Here is a 20,285-nt window from a genome sequence, read left to right on the forward strand (position 1 = left end):
AAAGGCAAAAAAGCAGGGGATGATGGGAAAAGTCATAGAGCTCTGCGCTAGCATACCGCTTCCCTTCTGAGTCTGTTTTCTCATTGTTGAATGGGGACAACAGTATCTACCTTTGCTTTCTCAAGTGGTAACACATTGTGTACGAGATACTGCTTCTGTTTGTTATGACTAGAAACGCTGACTTGACTCACTATTCTTCAGGACTCTTGGAGAAAGGACCTGGGGTGAAGCAACTGAGCTTACTGGATGACAAGATACCTCCTAAGTCCCCACACCCAAAACGTACCATCTGGCTGTCTCGAAGCCAGTCAGACATTTTCTCCAATAAGCCCCCACGTACAGTGAACGTCTTGGATCCTTACTACCAGCCACAGCGAGTTGGTGCTGCCCGAGCCCCCAAAATCAACCCTTTCAGTGCTCGCCAGGACCTCAAAGGTGGCAAGATCAAGTTCTTTGACCTGCCCAGCAAATCTGTCATCTCCCTGGTATTTGACCTGGATGCACCAGGGCCTGGAACGATGCCCATGGCTGACTGGCAGGAGCCCCTGGGCCCACCTGCTCGCCGGTGGCGTTCTTTGCCTAGTTCACCCGAGTTCTTGCATCAGGAGGCTTGTCCGTTTGTGGGCCGGGAAGAATCACTATCTGATGGGCCCCCACCACGCCTCAGCAGTCACAAGTACAGAGTGAGGGAGATCCCACCATTCCGAGCATCTGCCCAGCCAGCTGCTCCAGCCCATGAGGCCATGGACTGCTCCAACCCCCAGGAAGAAAATGGTTTTGGGCCCAGGCCCCAGGGAGTCAGTCCATGCCTTGCAGGTGACCCTGAGGAGATGGAGGTGGAAGAAGAAAGGCCAAGAGACTCGGCTCCAGTCCCCTTCTCTGTCTCAGGCATGGGCCTGAGGACCCAGGGAGAACAGGATGGGTGAGCAGAGTTCATCCCCACCTCACCTTGGGGACAGACCTTCAGCTGAAGCCACAGGGCCCCCTTGGTGCAAAGCCTAGACTCTTCCCCAGGGCCCACAGAGCACGCCAGCTAAGCCAAGCCAGACTCATCTGTGAGGCTCCCACTGCCCAGTGGCTATGTGAGGTGAAGTAGCCATGAGAGACATTCCTGGTTAGGGCCAATGGCTGATACGAAACCTCTGAAATCCAGCAAGGAGCTCTGGCTCCCACCAGATCCCCGAGACTTCCCAACAGGACCAGAGGATTCCTAGTTCCTGTGAGCTGGCAGGCAGCTATTACCCCAGGTTCTTCTCCTACCCCGGGTCTGTTTCTTGCCCTTTCCTGGGACATATAAGCTAATGGATGGAACCTGGAGCTGACCAGGAGATCATAAAGGGCATGGCTATTTCTCAGACCTGAAGACTGGGGTGCTTCTTGCCAGAATGTCTAAGACACTTGAATAATAATTGCTGTTTGCACTTACTGCACAGCCAGACCATGTCACTACATTTCTATGCAAGGCAAGGCAGAGTGGTGGTCGTGGCTCTCAGCTAACCTATTCAAAGATCTTTTCCAGTTGATTAATCTATTTTCATATTTATGAAGGAGTCTTAATGTTCTGCCCTAAAAGACTTTCAACCTTGTGGTTGGGAGTGGGGCTGATTTTGTAGGCCCTAGGGCCTGCTCTGTGAATTTGTCGACACATGATACACCCAACTGGTTTATACATGGACTGATTTCTTCCCTTTCTGCTATGGCCGGAGCTATGGGAACAGTCTGTCCTAATAGAACCACAATAAGAAATAACCAAAGATGAAGCTGGTCAGATATTTTCATATCTTGTTTCTGATTTTCTTTTTTTTTTGGTAAAACTTTCCCAGGACACTTTGAGATTTAAAAATGAATAAAGTCGGTGTTACAGGTGCTGGTCAGCCTTCTTACTTGTACCCTTGTTCTTTAGCCTCTGGGGTAAAGGCAGAAATGCCAGAGCAGTGCAACAGTATCTCTGCCAGGACCCCATCCTTTCCCCGAGTAGTTGGGATTAAGTCACTCACAGGCTAAAGGGATCCAGACCCCTCTGATCCACTCTCAGCTTCTCTTCCTAAGCCCTGAGTGCTGCGTAGAAGTTGGGTCAGCTGCTGCCCCAAGCCAGCTTCATCTTCTGGTTGTGGGCTTTGGAAGAACGGGAAAACTGGCTCTTAACCACTGTGAGGGGGACAGCTTTGCCACTCAGGTATACCTTGTTGTGACATTCAGGTAGCCATGGTTCAGAGCTACAAGGCTGGGATCCTTGGCTCACTCCCACATAGGCCATCACATAACCTGTCATAAAGGCATCAAAACCAGCCCGATGCAGTCCATCCCCAGGCACTGCGTTAGGACTGACTTGCCTCTCTGGTGCTTCTGAGGTGGCCATGTCAGTTGTGACTTGCCTCTCTGGCACTTCTGAGTTGGCCATGTCAGTTGTAACTTGCCTTTCTGGCACGTCTGAGGTGGCCATGTCAGTTGTCTCAGCACTTGTTGCTTTAGGCTCCATCTCCAGGTCATTTGTGTGACCTTGCCCTGAGCCAGGCTGGGTCCCAGTCTCATCCTCAGCCACCTCCTGCTCAGTTTCCTCAGGCTTGAGGTTGTCCTTACAGACCTGCTTGGTGGGAGGACTGTCTTCAGCTTCCCTAGACGGCTGTTTCCCAGGCAGGCCCAACAAAGCCCTCCGCCGTTTTTCCTTACGTCGTCTCCGTCGCCTCTTGTCCTCCAGCACAGCTTCATCAGTGTCAATGATAAGGTCAATATCATGGGACCGAGGACACTGTGGTCCCAGGGGGCACCAACCATAGGCCTAGAGGTAGGAAAGAAGCTTAGAGAGGGTTTCCAGGCATCAAAGTCCCTTCCCCAGTAAATGGACAGGTGTGCTCACCGAGAAGTTGTCACAGATGCTGGTGGAATGAGTACGATAGATGGGGGGCGGCGCACAGCAGCGGTAGTCAATATGGGCCCTCATGCTAGAAGGATAGCTGCAGAACTCCAGGGTCAGATGTGGGCTGCCAGCTGCCCGCTGCTTCCCATTTTCCCGCTCACTGCAACATAACAAAAGGATATAGGTCCACTAGCATGTAAGCTCCGTGAGAGTAGGGGTTTTTGTCTGTTCTGTTCACTGCTGAACCCTTGGCACTAAAGCAGTGCCTGGCCCATGGTAGGCACTCACTGAATATCTTAAGTGAATGAAATAATCAGGCTTATGCCAGGCCCCACCCCGTTCCCTCAACCAGTCCCTCACCATTTCCGGAAGGCATATTCTAGGTAGGAGGCCAGAAAGCGGGCATGAAACTCAGCAGCATATTTGGTGTCATAAATGCCAGCGGGGAACATTTCACAAAGGTCAGCAGTGAAGGTTCCCAAGTTCTCAGGCAGGTGTGCATAAAAGTTCTGGTAGAGGAACACCAAGTCTATCAGACCATTGTGTAGTACCAGGGGCCGGCGGGCCCGGATCAGCTCCAGGAACAGTGTCCTCACTGACTGCCTCTGACTCTCATCACCCTAGGTGGAAAGAAAGGGGTCATCAAGAAGGATAGAGTGCCTTAGGGAACCTCTTTTGCAGGACACCTGTCCCAGGCAGCCTCACCTGGAAAGTTCTCCCTTGCTTTCATCTAATTTACTGCTATTCACCAGTATATCAATCTTGTTTCTCCAGCTCTGTCACTGGTGAGTCCCCATACTCCCTAAGAAGCAGATCCTCCCCAGTGTACCCAGCCTAGAGTAGTAAGAAATGAATTCACAGAAGAGGCAGTCTCAAGGCTGAAGATCTACCTTGTCATTGCCCTTGTGGTAGGGGATTCCCTGAGCGTACTGCCGGTTGAAGTTGAAGCCATGCTGTACCAGGAACTGCACAGACTTTGGTTCTATGACATACTCTTCCATGCACAGTAGGGTCAGATTGAACACTTGGGCCAGGTATGAGTGTTCACCCTGGGAGAAAAAGAGATTCTGCTACATCCAGCCTTAGGAGAAAAAAAAACCTCATAGCTGATGTTCCTCAGTATCTTAATCCCTCCTTCCCTTGCCACAGATCTGGGATGGGGGTAAGAGTAACCCATACCTTGTCTGGCTGCTGCTTGAAGCAGGCGAGGCCCAGGGAGAGGATGGAACGGGTCCTGGCAGCATGACACACGGCCTTGTAACGTTCCTCGATGCACCTTGGGGTTGGGTTTGGGGGTGGCTGTGGCTGGGAGTTAGCCTCATGAAAGACCCAAACCACCCAGGACTGTGACCTCCACTCCAGGGTTGAGGTCTGCCCTTCCTGGCAAGGCTAGGACTAAAGAGATCAGGGCTTATACTTACTGGTTCAGCAAACATTTTCTGTCCCCAAGCCCACTCAGTTCCTATGGATAAGTAAAGGGAGAGCTGTTAGGTTCTGCAGTACCAGCCCTTTAACCACCACCTGCTCTCCCAGTTCCCTAGCTCTCACCGTGTCCACAGCCACAAAGTTAGCCGTCTTTATGGCCAGGAGGAGGGATGGCCACATCTCCTTGAAGTTGTCACTTTGCACATCCACCACGGGAACCTGGACTACTAGCTCCTCCCCAGATTTTGTGCTTTGGATGACACCATCTGGAGATAAGAAGGGTGATGGATATTAATGCTCAGGAAAGAGCCAAGGGAACAGACACCAAGCTAGGCCATGGCTAGGGGCAGCTTCCCCCTCAAGAGTTATATTGCATATGCTTTATACACAGGATTGGAGTGAACAGTGCCCTGAATTTGGGGAGAGAAAGCTTGGGTCTTCCAGTGGTTGATGTAAAATTCTAGGAAAATATTTCCCCTTAGCATCAAAACCTGTAAAAGTGGAAGACTGAACTAGATAATCTGTTGAGGTTCCTTTTCCCCATATTCTGCAGGAAATACTTTGCAAGGTTTGAGGACTTCAGGCCCGTTGATATCCCACAACGCTCTGTAACCGTTCCCATGGTGCCTCAGCCACAAGCGGCAGTAGCCAGCTTGCGCCAGAGCCTAATAGATAACGCCCCAATCGGTCCCACTTCCTGTGGACCACAACTCCCAACCTCCCCCAATTAACAGCGCTTTCAACCCCAAACTACATCTCCCGAGATGCCCTCACTGGTCCTAACTAGCCCAACACTCCAGGCTTTTGGAGGTGGGACCGCGGTGCACACCGGGACATGTAGTCTCCTCGTGGCTGATTCAAAAGGAAGGCGCAAGTCCTCTGAAACTTGAGGCCGGTTTCTTAGCACTACGAGTCCGAGGCCCTCCGCTGCCTCGGAGCGCACAGGCTTTGAAAACGGCCCCTGGGAAAGCCACTCACCGTCTGAGACCGCGGGAGCTGAGGCTGCGCCATCGTCACTCTCGGCGGCCATGACACCACGGGTCCCTCGCCAGTATAGTCAGTCACTGGGCACGGGGGACTTCCGCTTCTTCTCCTGTCTTGGTTCCTGCAGTCGGGGATGGGGCGGGGTCTCATGCCCAGAATCGCCGAACGGTCAGACTTCCTTTAAGATCTCCTGGGTCTGGTGCGGAAGAGGCAGCCTGGCGCGCGCTGGAATCCTATTGGCCGGCGTGGATCTGCTCGCCGCCAAAATTGGCCGGGGCCACGCCCCCTGGAGTTCGCCGTTGAGCCTGGCGCGGGAGATCACGCGGGAGGTAATTCCTTCTTCCCGTGCGACCCGGCGGGAAAGCAGGCTTTCGCGTTACGCTGTCTTCATCGACTCTGCCCCGGGGTGGGGGTTGGGGCTTTTATGTCTGTGGAGGATGAGATGATACCTGAGCTAAGCTTAAAGCAACCGTAGGAGTTATGCAGACTAGAGAGTGTGCGGGGGGGTAAAGGATTTGGGAAGAGGCAAGCTCCTAGGAAGGGTGGCGAGCTGGTTGCATTCCAGCAAGTGAAAGGAGCCGGGGAGGGGGACAGGAGATGAGGCTGCGGAGGGTGAAAGCGACCGCTGGCGGGGACACTTTTGAAACAATAGACGCGCGTGATAATAAGGACTTGAATTAGGCTCCAGCAGTGACAGCTTGTAAGCAATTAGGAGTTATAGTTGTTCCTGAGGGGTTTTGGATTTAATTTCTGCTACTGAGAGTTGTTCCTACCGTAGAGCAGAACTTTCCCAAGAGTTCCACCAAGGACTCAACCTTTTCTCTCTCTGATTATTTGCTGTTTCCAGTTCATCCTTTCTCTCTACTGAATCTTTTTGTCATCGTTCTGAATTGTTTGGATTTCTCCCATTCTGGAAAAAAGGGGTACTTTTAATGCAATTTGCCTGGCACTGTGCACAACAGTCAACAAAAGACAGCCAAGTTTCTTTCATGGAATTTTACAATTAAGTGGGGAAAGCAGACACTGATCAAAGAATCACAAATAAACATGAAAATATGATTGGTATAAGAGCAACAATGGAGAAGTACAGAAGAGGGTAAGACTGGAGGGGGGGGATCTGATTTGGACATTTAAGTCTAGACCTGAAGAGTGAATAAATGTTAGGTAAAACAGAAGAGCTGTTCAAGCAGAGGAAATGAACTGGGTGAGGCCTCAAGGTGGACAGACATTTTGGGAATTGAAGCAACTATTTCAGGCAAACATGGCTGGGCTTCCCTGGTGGCTCAGAGGTTAAAGCATCTGCCTGCAATGTGGGAGATGGGTTGGATCCTTGGGTTGGGAAGATCCCCTGGAGAAGGAAATGGCAACCCACTCCAGTATTCTTGCCTGGAGAATCCCATGGAGAGAGGAGCCTGGTAGGCTACAGTCCACGGGGTCACAAAGAGTTGGACACGACTGAGGGACTTCACTTTCATGGCTGGAGTGCAGTGGGTGAGGGGATGAGGCAGGTTGAGCTGTTTGTATCCCGCAAAGATACATTAAGAGAATTGGCTCCTGAGAGCAATGGGTGTGACAGCCAAAGTCCTCCGGTGGCCTACAAGGTACTTTGTAATCCTATTCCCCCCACCTTGTTTGAAATGGCACCCACTCCAGTATTCTTGCCTGGAGAAGTTCATGGATAGAGGAGCCTGGAGGGCTACAGTCACAAAATGACTGAGCCACTTTCAGTTTCCCCTTCTTTACCTCTTTGACCTCACTGACTACTCACCCCTTCCATTTCTAACCACACTGACTTCCTAAGTCTACAAACACACCAGGAATCCTGCTTAGGGCCTTTGGACTAGCTTCTCAGGATGCCTTTCCCACAGGTAGTCATCCATATGAATAACTCCTTTAACTGCTTTAAGTCATTGGTCAAGTATTGCTCTAACAAGGCCCACCTTGACCACGTTCTTTAACATTGCGACATTCCACCACCCTCACTTATTTCTTATCCCCTTCACAAGTCTACTTTGACTGTTTATACCAGTTTTTATCACCTAACATCCTATATAATTGGCTGATTTTGTGCATTATTTTTTGTAGACCCCATAAACTCTATGAAGGCCCAAACCTTTGATGTTTTATTTATTGAAGTATTCCAAGTACCTAAAACTGCTTGGCACATAGTAGGCACTCCATAAGGAATTATGGAAGTCAGTGAGTTTGGTCAAGGAACTTTTGCTAGGAAGTGGGTGTGTCTTGTGGATGGGATTGGAGGAAGAAGAGAGAACATTCCTCCATATAATGGGATAAAGGAGAAGGAAAGTGCAGATGGAGGGAAGTTTATGCATTGGTTCTTTTTTTCTGAAGGCAGAAGCAAGCTCTTTTGATGAAAATGAGGTGTGAAGCATAGCTAGAATATGGAAGCAGCCTAGATGTCCATCAACACATAAGTGGATAAAGAAGTTGTGGTATATATACACAATGGAATATTGCTGCTAAGTCACTTCAGTCGTGTCTGACTCTGTGCATCCCCATAGATGGCAGCCCACTAGGCTCACCTGTCCCTGGGATTCTCCAGGCAAGAACACTGGAGTGGGTTGCCATTTCCTTCTCCAATGCATGAAAGTGAAAAGTGAAGTTGCTCAGTCGTGTCCAACTCTTAGCGACCCCATGGACTGCAGCCTACCAGGCTCCTTCATCCATGGGATTTGCCAGGCAAGAGTGCTGGAGTGGGGTGCCATTGCCTTCTCTGAATGGAATATTACTCATCCATAAAAAGGAACACATTTGAATCAGTTCTAAAGAGGTGGATGAACCTAGAACCTATTATACAGAGTGAAGTGAGTCAGAAAGAGAAATACTGTATTCTAACACATATATGGAATCTAGAAAAATGGTACTGAAAAATTTATTTACAGGGCAACAGTGGAGAAACAGACATAGAGAATAGACTTATGGACACTGGAAGAGGGGAGGAGAGGATGAGATATATGGAAAGAGTAACATGGAAACTTATATTACCATATATGAAATAGATGGGCAAGGGGAATTTGCTGTATGGCTCAGGAAACTCAAACGGGCTCTGTATTAACCCAGAGGGTTGGGATGGGAAGGGAGTTTCAAAAGGGAGGGATATATGTATACCTATGGCTGATTCAAATTGCCAACATCCGCTGGATCATCGAAAAAGCAAGAGTTCCAGAAAAACATCTATTTCTGCTTTATTGACTATGCCAAAGGCTTGGATCACAATAAACTGTGGAAAATTCTGAAAGAGATGGGAATACCAGACCACCTGACCTGCCTCTTGAGAAACCTGTATGCAGGTCAGGAAGCAACAGTTAGAACTGGACATGAAACAACACACTGGTTCCAAACAGGAAAAGGAATACGTCAAGGCTGTATATTGTCACCCTGGTTATTTAACTTATATGCAGAGTACATCATGAGAAATGCTGCGCTGGAGGAAGCACAAGCTGGAATCAAGATTGCCAGAAGAAATATCAATAACCTCATATGCAGATGACACCACCCTATGGCAGAAAGTGAAGAACTAAAGAGCCTCTTGATGAAAGTGAAAGAGGAGAGCGAAAAAGTTGGCTTAAAGCTCAACATTTAGAAAACTAAGATCATGGCATCCGGTCCCATCACTTCATGGCAGATAGATGGGGAAACAGTGGAAACAGTGGCTGACTTTATTTTTCTGGGCTCCAAAATCACTGTAGATGGTGATTGCATCCATGAAATTAAAAGATGCTTACTCCTTGGAAGGAAAGTTATGACCAACCTGACAGCATATTAAAAAGCAGAGACATTACTTTACCAACAAAGGTCCATCTAGTCAAGGCTATGGTTTTTCCAGTGGTCATGTATGGATGTGAGAGTTGGACTATAGAGAAAGCTGAGCGCTGAAGAATTGATGCTTTTGAAGTGTGGTGTTGGAGAAGACTCTTAAGAGTCCCCTGGACTGCAAGGAGATCCAACCAGTCCATCCTAAAGGAGATCAGTCCTGGGTATTCATTGGAAGGACTGATGTTGAAGCTCAAACTCCAATACTTTGGCCACCTGATGTGAAGAGCTGACTCATTGGAAAAGACCCTGATGCTGGGAAAGAGTGAGGGCAGGAGGGGAAGGGGACGACAGAGGATGAGATGGTTGGATGGCATCACTGAATCGATGGACATGGGTTTGGGTGGATTCCGGGAGTTGGTGATGGACAGGGAGGCCTGGCATTCATGGGGTTGCAAAGAGTCAGACGTGACTGAGCAACTGAACTGAATGGCTGATTCATGTTGAGGTTTGACAGAGAACAGCAAAATTCTGTAAAGCAATTACCCTTTAATTTAAAAAAGAGAAAATCAGATGTGAAGCAAAAAGTTTGAGGAGAGGGTTTGAACCAGAGTTTCAGCAGGGACTGCAGCAGAGTCAAGTATAGCTCTGCAGGCAGACCTTTGGAGTTTGAATCAAAAAGTTGCTTGATCACAAACGTCAGCTTCCTCGTAACTGAAATGGAGGTAATCCTAGCACATACCTCATGAGATTGTTAAAGAGACTGAGTAAGAACTCTGGCATGTATAACACTCACTAACTTAGCTGTTAGATAAAAGGTAAAATCAGCAGCCAGAACAGTTAGGGAGCAGTGAAGATCAACCAGATGTTTTCTCATTACTAGTGGATAGGCAGCTGTGATTTACCGAATCAGTAGAAGATTAGAAATAAAAATAGCTCATTTCCCCCTCTTCCCAACTTGCCATCTGCTCTCAGGCAAATCTTTTACCCTCTCTGATCCTTAGTTTCTCTGTTTTCTCTTTCCCTTTGCATTTTATTTTTAAAATCATCACTGAGGTTTCTCCTTTCTATAGGATGAAGGTTTAGACTAGATGATTACTAAAGGCTGTTTCACGGATCACCAGTCCAGGTTCAATGCATGAGACGGTGCTCAGGGCTAGTGCACTGGGATGACCCAGAGGGATGGGATGGGGAGGGAGGTGGGAGGGGGGGTTCAGGATGGGGAACACATGTAAACCCATGGCTGATTCATGTCAATGTATGGCAAAAACCACTACAATATTGTAAAGTAACTAGTCTCCAATTAAAATTTAGGAAAAAAAAAAAAAAAGCTGTTTCAGTGTAAATGTGCTACATCTCTAAGGAGATAAACCTCTTACACCTGAGCTCCCAGGGATACACATATGCTCCTGCACAGGAGGCTTTGGTCCTTGACTCAGCCCAGCTCTGACCTCTTATTTATGTCTCCAGGTGTATACTAATGCTGGTTCTACTAAGGCCACTTGCAGAAGTTCAGCCCTACTGGTCATACCTCAGTACCACAGCCAGCCAAGAGTAAGTAAGCCTGTGAGCATCCGGGGGGTGCTTGAGAAAAGCTAGACACTTTATATGAATGGTGTGGGGAGGGAGGTAGCTTTACCCTCTACAGGACCCTAAGATTCAGCCTCATGGTGACTGACATACTTTGGCTGGGCCATTCTGTTCTAGCTGATCATGAAGAAGCCACGAGCAGCTGTGGGGAATCGAAGTGGTCGCAGGAAGCAGGCATCCAGCCAGGAGGGAAAGGAGAAATGTGCCTTTGGCAGCAGCCAGGCCAAGCCGTCTGCCCCCAGTGGTGAGGATCTGGGTCCTAATCAGACTCAGGGGCTGGTTTAATTGGCCGTGAAAGGGGGCAAATTCGGGCTGAGAAGAGAGCATGGTATGTATCAAGTCATTAGGGGACTAATTAAGGATCTAATTCTGACTTTGCTCTGTACTTTGGGATAATTGCTCTGTACTTTGGGATAATTGCTCTGTATAAGATGCGTTCTATCAGTGACATGGAGCAGTAGTTTGTGCATTTCCTTCCTCACTTGGCTTTCATGGGATCCAACGAGTTTATCAGCCTGAACGTGTTCTGTGAATGGGAAGGCCCTCCACAGGTGTATGTTTGGCAGAAACTTGGATTTTCATTATGATCCAGAGACAAAGGAGCCAGGGGTACCTCCCTGGGGAAATAAAGGCTAGAAACTTGACGTAGGCTACGAAACCCTGGAGCCTCCCGGTCTGAGCTCAATCAAGGGATTGGAGTGGGAGTGTCCACTTAAGCCTTAAGTGGACAGCCTAAAACCAGGCCTCTGGTGCACAGCCTGTGCAGGGATGATCCCTGAGTTTTCTGAAACCCCAGCAGGGCCGGCCAGGCAGCAGAAGGCATTATTGCAGGCCTCTGTCTCCCCATACCATCTATTCAGAGATGTGGCCGAGGTCACAGCCTTCCAGGAGAGCTTGCTGGGCTGGTATGACCGAAAGAAGCGGGACCTACCCTGGAGAAGGCTGGTAGGAGGACAATGGATGTGAGGGGGTGGGTAGGAGACTGGTGCCCAGCGCCTTCCACACTAACTGTCCATCTGGGATTGCATTGGCAGGTGGAGGGTGAGGTGGACCTAGACAGGCGGGCATACGCTGGTGAGTACATCTCCTTGGAGCAGGGCTGCTTTGCCTAGACGACCTCAGGTTCGGGGTCTAGGAGCTGTGGGCTAAGAGTAGGGCGGCCAGCGGTGTCCTCACGCCAGCCCCTCTTCCCCAGTGTGGGTCTCAGAGGTCATGCTGCAGCAGACCCAGGTTGCCATGGTGATCAACTATTATACCCGATGGATGCAGGTGACTTCCGGGAACAAAGGGATGGGTCAGTCATGGTCCAGACCCCAGATGACTCCTTGGGGGTGGGGATAAAATAAGGCCTCCTCCACTTCCTTCACCTTTGGCCTCATCTCTTTTTGTCTGCCTTCGGGCTGTAGAAGTGGCCAACGCTGCAGGACCTGGCCAGTGCTTCCCTGGAGGTGAGAACCACCCTAGGGTAGGGGGAATGGGGACTACTGAGGACCGATCCCTGACCCCTCTGACCTCTGACCTCACGCACAGGAAGTTAACCAACTCTGGGCCGGCCTGGGCTATTACTCTCGAGGCCGGTGGCTACAGGAAGGAGCCCGGAAGGTAAGGGGTTGACCAGGGGTCTGGAAGCTCCAGGACCTTGGGTGCCTCGTAACCATGAACCTTCCCATTCCAATCAGGTGGTAGAGGAGCTAGGGGGCCACATGCCACGTACAGCAGAGACCCTGCAGCAGTTCCTACCTGGGGTAGGGCGGTACACAGCCGGAGCTATTGCTTCCATAGCCTTTGGCCAGGTGAGCCCACCACCCACCCCCATATTGTACGTGCCCACCTTCCTCCCAGACCAGGCTGACTCTGGACTCCTTTGTGCCAGGCCGCCGGAGTGGTAGATGGGAACGTCATACGGGTGCTGTGCCGTGTCCGAGCCATAGGTGCTGATCCTGGCAGCACTCTTGTCTCCCAGCACCTCTGGTAGGATACTAGGGTAAAGGGGAAGATTGGAAAAGGTGTCTCCAAAGGGTCTTTGGCTCAGAGCAATATTCCCTTCTTGTAGGAGCCTAGCCCAGCAGCTGGTGGACCCAGCCCGGCCAGGGGACTTTAACCAAGCAGCCATGGAGTTGGGGGCCATAGTGTGCACCCCGCAGCGCCCACTCTGCAGCCACTGCCCTGTGCAGAGCCTGTGCCGGGCACGCCAGAGGGTGAGCCGCCCAAGGAAGGGAGGCAATCAGGGGTCCTAGGGAGTGACCACTGCCCCGTGGCATCCTGCCCTGTCTGTGCCTCTCAGGTGGAGCGGGAGCAGCTCTCAGCCTCACAGAGCCTGCCCGGCAGTTGTGATGTGGAGGAGTGTGGTGAGTGGCAGCCCCAGCCCTTCCCTGTGCTGTCAGGGAGGTGCCTGTGGCAGCCTCATTCCCTTTTACCCTACAACTGAGTCAGATTCTACAGAGCTGGGCAAAGACCTGCTCTTTGGACTTGGCACCTGAGCCCACTCGGCCTGAGTGAGGCTCTTGATCTCTCTTCCCAGCTCCCAACTCTGGACAATGCCCACTGTGTGCGCCTCCCACAGAGCCCTGGGACCAAACCCTGGGAGTAACCAACTTTCCCAGAAAAGCCAGCCGCAAGCCCCCCAGGGAGGCGTGCTCTGCCATCTGTGTTCTGGAGCAGCCCAAGGCTCTTGGGGGTGCCCGCATTCTGCTGGTGCAGAGGCCCAACTCAGGTACCTGGACCCTGGGAGTGCAGCGAGGTGGCATGAGCAACAGGGAAGAAATGGAGGCAGCAGCAGCTAAGGCCCCACCCACGCCTGGCTGCCCTTCCTCTCAGGTCTGCTGGCAGGACTGTGGGAGTTCCCATCGGTGAGTGTGAATGCGGAAGCCTCAGGGCAGCAGCAGCGGGAGGCCCTGCTGCAGGAACTGCAGAGTTGGGTGGGGCCCCTCCCGGACATGCGCCTTCAGCACCTGGGGCAGGTGAGTGAGGAGAGAAGTGACCAGGAATGATGACTTCTGTGGCCACATCTCCAGGTCTGTTTCAGCCTCTTGGCACCCCCTAGGTGGTCCACACCTTCTCTCACATCAAGATGACATACCAAGTATACGGTCAGGTCCTGGAAGAACACACCCCAGTGACCATTGTACCACCTGGCGCTCGCTGGCTGACCCGGGAGGACTTTCACACTGCAGCTGTCTCCACCGCCATGAAAAAGGCACTACCTTTGCTGTCTTTGTTGTGTTTTTTCCTGTTCCCTGCATGTTCTGAGTAAACCTGTTACTATGTAAACAAATGAAAAACATATCTTAAACAAAAGGGCTGGGGCATGAAGTTAAGGGTAGAATACAGAGGTTTGTCTCTTTGTGGGAAAGATGCCAGCCCTGCACTTCCCTCTTCTCATCTAGGTATTCCGCATGTATGAGGGCCAACAGCCTGGCACCTGCAAGGTGAGTCTCTTGGCCCTCACCCAGCCATCTCTCCCCAGGGCCAAATCTACAGGTTTTCAGTGAGTTAAGTGATGCATGTTTGGGTGAACAGTCTGCATGACAGAGTTCACTGGGGCAAGAGGAATAGTTCTTGACCTGAAGACCTTACAGGTAGAGAGGGGACAGGAGCAAATGATGGAGACAGTAGAGTCACAGTGTGTGAAATGTTTGTACTTAGTTTTGTGGGATATGAAGTGGGGAGCTATCATTTCTATCTGGGAGACAAGAATCAGGAATGGATGCTTGGAAGAAGCAGCTGGTAATCTAGGTCCTAGAACTAAATCATTTTCTCCAGGTTTGGAAGGAGAATCAGCAGTAAAGATATTCTTTCCTGGCCCAAGAGTTGTATGAGCCAAGGTGGAAGTACCATACAGCCTGTGAGCTGTTGAATTAGTTGGAGTTGTTAGCAGGACTGGCCCAGGCCAGTGAAGGCCCTGAAGGATTTTAGGTGGAGAGAGGAGTCAGATTTGCCTATTAGGAAGACTACCTCAGGCTGCCTTTTAAAGAATTGATTGATTGAAGAGTTAGACACTGGAAACAGGATGGAAGCTTTACAGTATTAAGGCTAAAATCTGAGCTAGATCAGTGGTATGGGGGGGCGAGGTGGAAGGAAGACTCTCTACTGTCACCTCGGTGTTTCCTTCCTTCGTCTTCTGCACAGGGTTCCAAAAGATCCCAGGTGGCCACCCTGTCCGAACGGAAAAAGCCCAGTCCAGGCCAGCAAGTCCTGGAGAGTTTCTTTCGGCCCCACGTCCCCACTGATGCACCCAGCCTCAACACTGCAGCCCAGTGATGCCTCCACCCTGCTGAGAATCCTGTTTAATAAAATGCTTATTTTTGTAGTCATTCTGGAGGCTTCCCACCCTCTCCTGACCCCCTTCATTCCTCACCTCTGAGGGACCCAGAAAGTGGTAGAGCTCTGTTTGGTGCTGACCTCTGTTGAGCTCCTAGCCAGCCCTGGGCAAATGGAGGAGGGGGGTGTTCTGTCCTCCTCCAACCCCAGAAAGGGAGAAGGCAGCTGCAGGGAGCCCCTGCCAGTGGCTTACATCCAGTGCTCGCCGGCCAGGTCTCTGATTGGAGCTGCGTTATCACCCTAGAGCAGGTGGTTGGGCTTAGCCCTGACTCAGCCCCTCCTTCCTGCAGTGGCTTCTCCCTAGGGAGCAGGGAAGCACAGAGGAGAATTTATTCTGCCTTAGACTCCTGTGCTCAGTGACTGTTTGGCGACCCCATGGACTGTAGCCCACCAGGCTCCTCTATTCATGGAATTTTCTAGGCAAAAATGCTGGAGTGGGTTGCCATGTAGATCATTTGTTTAGGGATACATTATATATGGAGCGAAACTGCAGGAAAACAAGTTTTTAATCATAATATTGGAGGTGTGGAGAGAAATGAGGTCAGAAAGACATAAGGAGGATTCAGAAATACTGATTATGTTTAATTTCCTAATCATATAATTCTGCTATTCTTTACAATTTGCATATATATTAGATACAGACAATATGAGAAATACTTCACAGTTAAAAAAATCCCACCTCTCTGGACCCCTGTGAGAGTTTCAGCTTCTGGCAGGTACTGATGAGATGGAAGCCCCTAAAGACAAAAGCATTTACTCCAGGCCTCTGTGAATGTCCCTCAGTTCCAGCAGGCCCTATGCTGAACTTTCCAGTGCACCGGGACAGCCGGCTGCATCCAGCTTGGGCCCTTTGCAGGCTTCTTGGACCCTGGCAGCTTGCTCCTGCACAGACTGCCACAGGGCCCGAATGTTGCCCTGGCCGAAGCCAGTGGCCCCCTGTCTCTGGATCAGCTCCAGGAAGAAAGTGTCCTCCGCAAACAGGGACTTGGTGAAGACCTGAAGCAGAAACTCGCCTCTGTCACCATCTAGCAAGACTCCCTGTTGGGCCAGCAGGTTAGGCTCCTGCCCTGCAGCCAGGATCTGCTCCTCCTTGCCTGGCTGCTGGTAGTAGGCCTTAGGAGGAGTCAGAAGCTGACCCCCAGCCCCTGCCACCCCTTCAATGGCTTCCTTGATACTGGGTGTGTACAGCCCCACGTGCTGCAATCCAGGTCCCCTGTTCCGGGCCAGAAACTGCTCCACCTGGTCCTGTCCGCTGGTGGCCCTTGGCAGGGGCTCTGCCAGCACAAGGGTGGGGACAGCGCAGCCAACAGGGCCCTGCAGGGCGGTGAGCCTTAGCCCGCCAAGCCCAGACCCTGCTGCCACCTCCAGGCCCAGCTCTGGATCCTCACCTGGGCTCAGTGGCAGGTGGTGAAAGCCTAGACAGTCGTGGAACCAGTGCATCAGTTTTGGGGAGCTGCTGGGGTTGCAGGCCAAGGTCAGGTGATCCACGTGGCTGAACCAGCCCGGGCCGGGTGCCAAGGGCACAGGACTAAAGCCAGGCAGGAAGGGCCCACTGAAGCCAGTGCGCTCCAGCAGAGTCAGGCTGAGGTTGCCTGCCGGCGAGCTGACCACGGCATAGGTGGCAGCGCCCTGCTCATCTCGCACCCTGACAGGGGGCACCGGCACGCTGCAGCCCAGCGCCGCCAGCGCTCGGGCGGCAGCACCCGCGTCGGCCACGTCGAAGCACAGGTTTGTGGCGCTGGGTATCCCATGATGCGGGTCCAGGCCATACAGCGGCTCTCTGGGGCCCGCGCCCTCATTCACCAAGAAGACAGCGTCGCCGCTGCACAGAGCCAGTTGCCTCCAGCCGTCTGCTTCCCGCACTGCCAAAGGCTGAAAGCCAAAGAGGCGCTGCAGATCCCGGGCGAGGGGTAGCCCTGCCGGCACGTGGAAGGCAATATGACACAGACGGCGGACGGGCGCGGCCATAGCGGTCTGGATGGCGACCCTGGCCTGTCCTTCCCCTGGGGATGCTCACTTGTTCAGGACTCCGAGGCGCTCAGTCTTGTCGTCGGAAGCCTGTGGAGTCCAATTTTGCCGGCAAAGCACCTTCCTCGATCTTCTGGCAGAGGCCGCAGACGGACCCCCTTGGGGGCTTGCAGTTCGTGCTGCCGAGCTACCGCAAACTGGAGCTGCCTGGCGACCACCAAGTCTGAGCTGCGGCTTTTGAGAACCACGTGGAGGCACGGCAGGGAAGGGGCGGGAGAAGGGGCGGAGCCAGTGGCTGCAGCTGCCATGCTCCACCTTCTGCTCAGCCTGTGTCGCAGACGGTAACCCGGGGACACAGGACTGCCCCCTCCCAAGGCCTCTGGCTGGGCCTCACCCTTGAGCACTGACCTTCCCATGGCCTCTGTCTGGGCCACACACCCTTGGGCACTGATTCTCCCTTCCCCCAACTCTTGAGATCACAATAGCTGCCTTCACTAGATTCCAGGCATTGGGCTCCCATTCATGTCCCAACCTCAGAGCAAAGGGAATCAGCTCTAGTTGGGGGAAAAGCCCGGATTTTCTCTCTACAAGCACGGAGTTTCTTAGCAATTTTCCTGCTTTAGCTTAAAATATTTGGAGAATTTTGCTTTTAAGTCTTAATGTTCCTAACACTTAAAATGCTTTAAGTTACAAATTTTCACTCTTTCTCCAAAGTCGTGCAGAGAAATTTATGTTATAGGAAGATAGATCATTTATATAGCTCCTAATGTAGCCACACATTCCAGGAAACAAACTCACTCAGAAGGACAATGCAGATAGTGAAGTGCAGTTTATTACACCGGCGGCCCCAAGGCAGAGTCTCCTCTTAGCCAAGGACCCCGATCAGCATATGCGATAATCTTTTATACCCCATGTGTATGTGTCTGAACCCACCACTCCAAATTCCTTGAAACTTACATAAACCAAGGAAAATACAATCCCAATAACCCCATCATTCACGTGCTATGTGCTCACGTGCTCAAACAGTCAAACAATTAGCCAATAATCAATAAACCCGAGGTTACACTCCGATTGATACAGAAAAATTTATGGCCTGGATGGAGGAAAGGGTGATTAGTGTATGTTTTCTCTTAGGCGAAGAGTAACCTAGATACGATCTTCAAGGTTCCCCTGTCTGGAGTGGGTCTTATCCTTCTGTTGTTGTTTTCATAGGCACTAAACACAGAGTTCAGAGTCCATTGGAAAGGTGGCTGAGCATGATCAGCATGACCAGGCCTAAGATGGAGTCCAGGCCCTATGAATTTCTTCTTCACTACATGCATCTATCTTTTGGGAAATCTCTCAGTTCCATCTCTTTTTTCAACCCCACTGCTCCCTTAATATGGTTTACCCTCCTTGTCCTAAACAAGATTTAGAGGGAAAAACAAAAAACAGTGGCTCAGGATCTGAAAGGAATAGCTGCATGGGTGTCCTTTCTCACCCTCCTGACTCTATTGAAAGAAAAGTGAAAGTCACTCAGTTGTCCAACTCTTTGAGATCCCATGGAATAGTCCATAGAATTCTCCAGGCCAGAATATTGGAGCAGGTAGCTGTTCCCTTCTCCAGGGGATCTTCCCAACCCAGGGATCGAACCCAGGTCTCCTAAATTGCAGGTGGATTCTTTACCAGCTGAACCACCAGGAAAGCCTTAGGATTGAACAAGCCCTCCCTGCTGTTTGCAGTTTCTTGATTGGGTACTGGGCCAGAGAAGCTTAGTGGGGGCACTGCTGGTCTTGTCATTCAGAACAGTGTGAGATCCCTGGGTTGAGGAAATTAGGACTCTTTGGGAACTTCACTGGTAGCTCTTGAAGGGATTGGAAGGGCATTCCAAGAAGGGCAAATGGCATAAGCAAAAGCTCAGTGAGGAGTGTGAGACAAGCCCTCAGAGGACCCATGGAGCATAAGGTTGGGGAGATGGTGGGACGGATGCTATGGTCTGAGGCATTGTAAAAGAGACTCCTTTATCAGGCAGCCGGGTGTGACAACTTATTATTGAGTTTCACTGGCAAGAGGAAGAAGGATGCAACAAGGAGACAGGGCTTAGCAAAAGGCCTGGCTGAGTGTTCAGGCCTACAGTCAGTAAGTCAGTACCTGGAAGCTGGTCATTAGTGGTGAAAGGCACTTTGTGCTACTCCACACACCAGTGATTTTGAGAACATGGGCTCCAGAGGCCATTAAGACCTGGTATTAAAATTCACCTCCAATTCTGACTAGCACTTGTATAACTTTGGGCAAGTTGCTTAACCTCTCTGAGCCTTAGTTTCTTCATCTGTAAAAATAGGGATAATAATAGTACCTAGTTCATGGGATTGTTATGATTAAAAGAAATAGTATATGGTATAATATATGGATGAAGCACAAGCTGGAATCAAGATTGCCAGGATAAATATTAACAACCTCAGATATGCAGATGACACCACTCTTACACCAGAAAGTGAAGAACTAAAGAGCCTCTTGATGAAAGTGAAAGTGAAGAGGGAAAAATTTGGCTTAAAGCTCAACATTCAGAAAACTAAGATCATGGCATCCAGTCCCATTACTTCATGGCAGATAGATGGGGAAACAGTGGAAACAGTGGCTGACTTTATTTTTCTGGGCTCCAAAATCACTGCAGGTGGTGATTGCAGCCATGAAATTAAAAGACGCTTACTCCTTGGAAGGAAAGTTATGACCAACCTAGACAGCATATTAAAAAGCAGAGACTACTTTACCAACAAAGGTCCATCTAGTCAACGCTATGGTTTTTCTAGTGGTCATGTATGGATGTGAGAGTTGGACTATAGAGAAAGCTGAGTGCTGAAGAATTGATGCTTTTGAACTTCAGTGTTGGAGAAGACTCTTGAGAGTCCCTTGGACTGCAAGGAGATCCAACCAGTCCATCCTAAAGGAGGTCAGTCCTGGGTGTTCATTGGAAGGACTGATGTTGAAGCTCAAACTCTAATACTTTGGCAACCTGATGCAAAGAGCTGACTCATTGGAATAGACACTGATGCTGGGAAAGATTGAGGGCAGGAGAAGAGGACGACAGAGGAAGAGATGGTTGGATGGCATCACCGACTCAATGGACATGGGTTTGGGTGAACTCCGGGAGTTGGTGATGGACAGGGAGGCCTGCCATGCTGCGGTTCATGGAGTCGCAGAGTCGGAAAGGATGAGCGACTGAACTGACTGACTGGGGCTACTGATGCTGAGGGTGGAGACCTGAGCAAACCGGCCTGTAGTACGCGAGGGCGCGTGGTCCTAGAGGTGAGGTGGTGACGCCACGCCTAACACATCTGCCGTCTACAACGACAAGGTCAGAAGAGGTCGAGGTGGGGGGTGTGGAGCG

At 50.7% G+C, this 20,285-nt stretch overlaps 4 protein-coding genes across 10 annotated transcripts in view; 2 read left to right on the plus strand and 2 right to left on the minus strand.

The window, feature by feature from the left end:
* TESK2 (testis associated actin remodelling kinase 2) overlaps positions 1-1,861 on the plus strand; it is a 136,235-nt gene extending 134,374 nt beyond the window's left edge. For 2 of the 4 annotated variants that reach the window (XM_052636824.1, XM_052636827.1), the window contains one exon: positions 202-1,859. In XM_052636824.1, the coding sequence (XP_052492784.1) occupies positions 202-926 (725 nt within the window). In that variant the 3' untranslated portion in view covers positions 927-1,859. Of the gene's footprint in view, positions 1-201 lie in introns of all 4 variants that reach the window. The other 2 variants (XM_052636823.1, XM_052636825.1) reach the window with 2 other exon arrangements.
* On the minus strand, positions 1,763-5,474 carry TOE1 (target of EGR1, exonuclease). 3 transcript variants are annotated; one of them, XM_052636829.1, is made up of 8 exons: positions 5,261-5,474; positions 4,406-4,548; positions 4,279-4,319; positions 4,037-4,091; positions 3,748-3,906; positions 3,218-3,477; positions 2,858-3,017; positions 1,763-2,779 (listed from the first exon to the last, which is right to left on the minus strand). In XM_052636829.1, the coding sequence occupies exons 1-8, from the start codon at positions 5,310-5,312 to the stop codon at positions 2,075-2,077; spliced, it is 1,575 nt and encodes a 524-aa protein (XP_052492789.1). In that variant the 5' UTR covers positions 5,313-5,474; the 3' UTR covers positions 1,763-2,074. The 3 variants fall into 3 exon arrangements, with proteins under 3 accessions (XP_052492789.1, XP_052492790.1, XP_052492788.1); XM_052636830.1 differs by having other exon boundaries at positions 3,218-3,366; positions 4,037-4,133; XM_052636828.1 differs by having other exon boundaries at positions 4,037-4,133; positions 5,261-5,473.
* MUTYH (mutY DNA glycosylase) lies at positions 5,158-14,898 on the plus strand. 2 transcript variants are annotated; one of them, XM_052636821.1, is made up of 17 exons: positions 5,158-5,595; positions 10,511-10,594; positions 10,748-10,874; positions 11,427-11,575; positions 11,665-11,704; positions 11,826-11,899; positions 12,037-12,078; positions 12,161-12,232; positions 12,310-12,423; positions 12,504-12,601; positions 12,684-12,828; positions 12,915-12,978; positions 13,152-13,343; positions 13,448-13,590; positions 13,674-13,826; positions 14,017-14,058; positions 14,759-14,898. In XM_052636821.1, the coding sequence occupies exons 1-17, from the start codon at positions 5,311-5,313 to the stop codon at positions 14,888-14,890; spliced, it is 1,956 nt and encodes a 651-aa protein (XP_052492781.1). In that variant the 5' UTR covers positions 5,158-5,310; the 3' UTR covers positions 14,891-14,898. The 2 variants fall into 2 exon arrangements, with proteins under 2 accessions (XP_052492781.1, XP_052492782.1); XM_052636822.1 differs by having other exon boundaries at positions 11,430-11,575.
* Positions 14,899-15,745: 847 nt separating this feature from the next.
* On the minus strand, positions 15,746-16,918 carry HPDL (4-hydroxyphenylpyruvate dioxygenase like). Its single transcript, XM_052636831.1, has one exon. The coding sequence runs from the start codon at positions 16,916-16,918 to the stop codon at positions 15,746-15,748; it is 1,173 nt and encodes a 390-aa protein (XP_052492791.1).
* Between the last annotated feature and the right edge of the window lie 3,367 nt (positions 16,919-20,285).

This window comes from Budorcas taxicolor, chromosome 3 (genome assembly GCF_023091745.1).
Source record: "Budorcas taxicolor isolate Tak-1 chromosome 3, Takin1.1, whole genome shotgun sequence".
NCBI classification, from domain to species: Eukaryota; Metazoa; Chordata; class Mammalia; order Artiodactyla; family Bovidae; genus Budorcas; species Budorcas taxicolor.

Excerpts from the sequence above, each read along its gene's own strand:
- HPDL (XM_052636831.1), bottom strand. The coding sequence starts at position 16,918 with ATGGCCGCGCCCGTCCGCCGTCTGTGTCATATTGCCTTCCACGTGCCG.
- MUTYH (XM_052636821.1), top strand. The coding sequence starts at position 5,311 with ATGACACCACGGGTCCCTCGCCAGTATAGTCAGTCACTGGGCACGGGG. Across the intron at positions 12,424-12,503 it reads CTTCCATAGCCTTTGGCCAG|GCCGCCGGAGTGGTAGATGG; the intron begins GTGAGCCCACCA and ends CCTTTGTGCCAG. Across the intron at positions 12,602-12,683 it reads CTTGTCTCCCAGCACCTCTG|GAGCCTAGCCCAGCAGCTGG; the intron begins GTAGGATACTAG and ends CCCTTCTTGTAG.
- TOE1 (XM_052636828.1), bottom strand. The coding sequence starts at position 5,312 with ATGGCCGCCGAGAGTGACGATGGCGCAGCCTCAGCTCCCGCGGTCTCA. Across the intron at positions 4,134-4,278 it reads AGAAAATGTTTGCTGAACCA|GTGCATCGAGGAACGTTACA; the intron begins GTAAGTATAAGC and ends CCCAACCCCAAG. Across the intron at positions 3,478-3,747 it reads ACCACAAGGGCAATGACAAG|GGTGATGAGAGTCAGAGGCA; the intron begins GTAGATCTTCAG and ends CTTTCCACCTAG.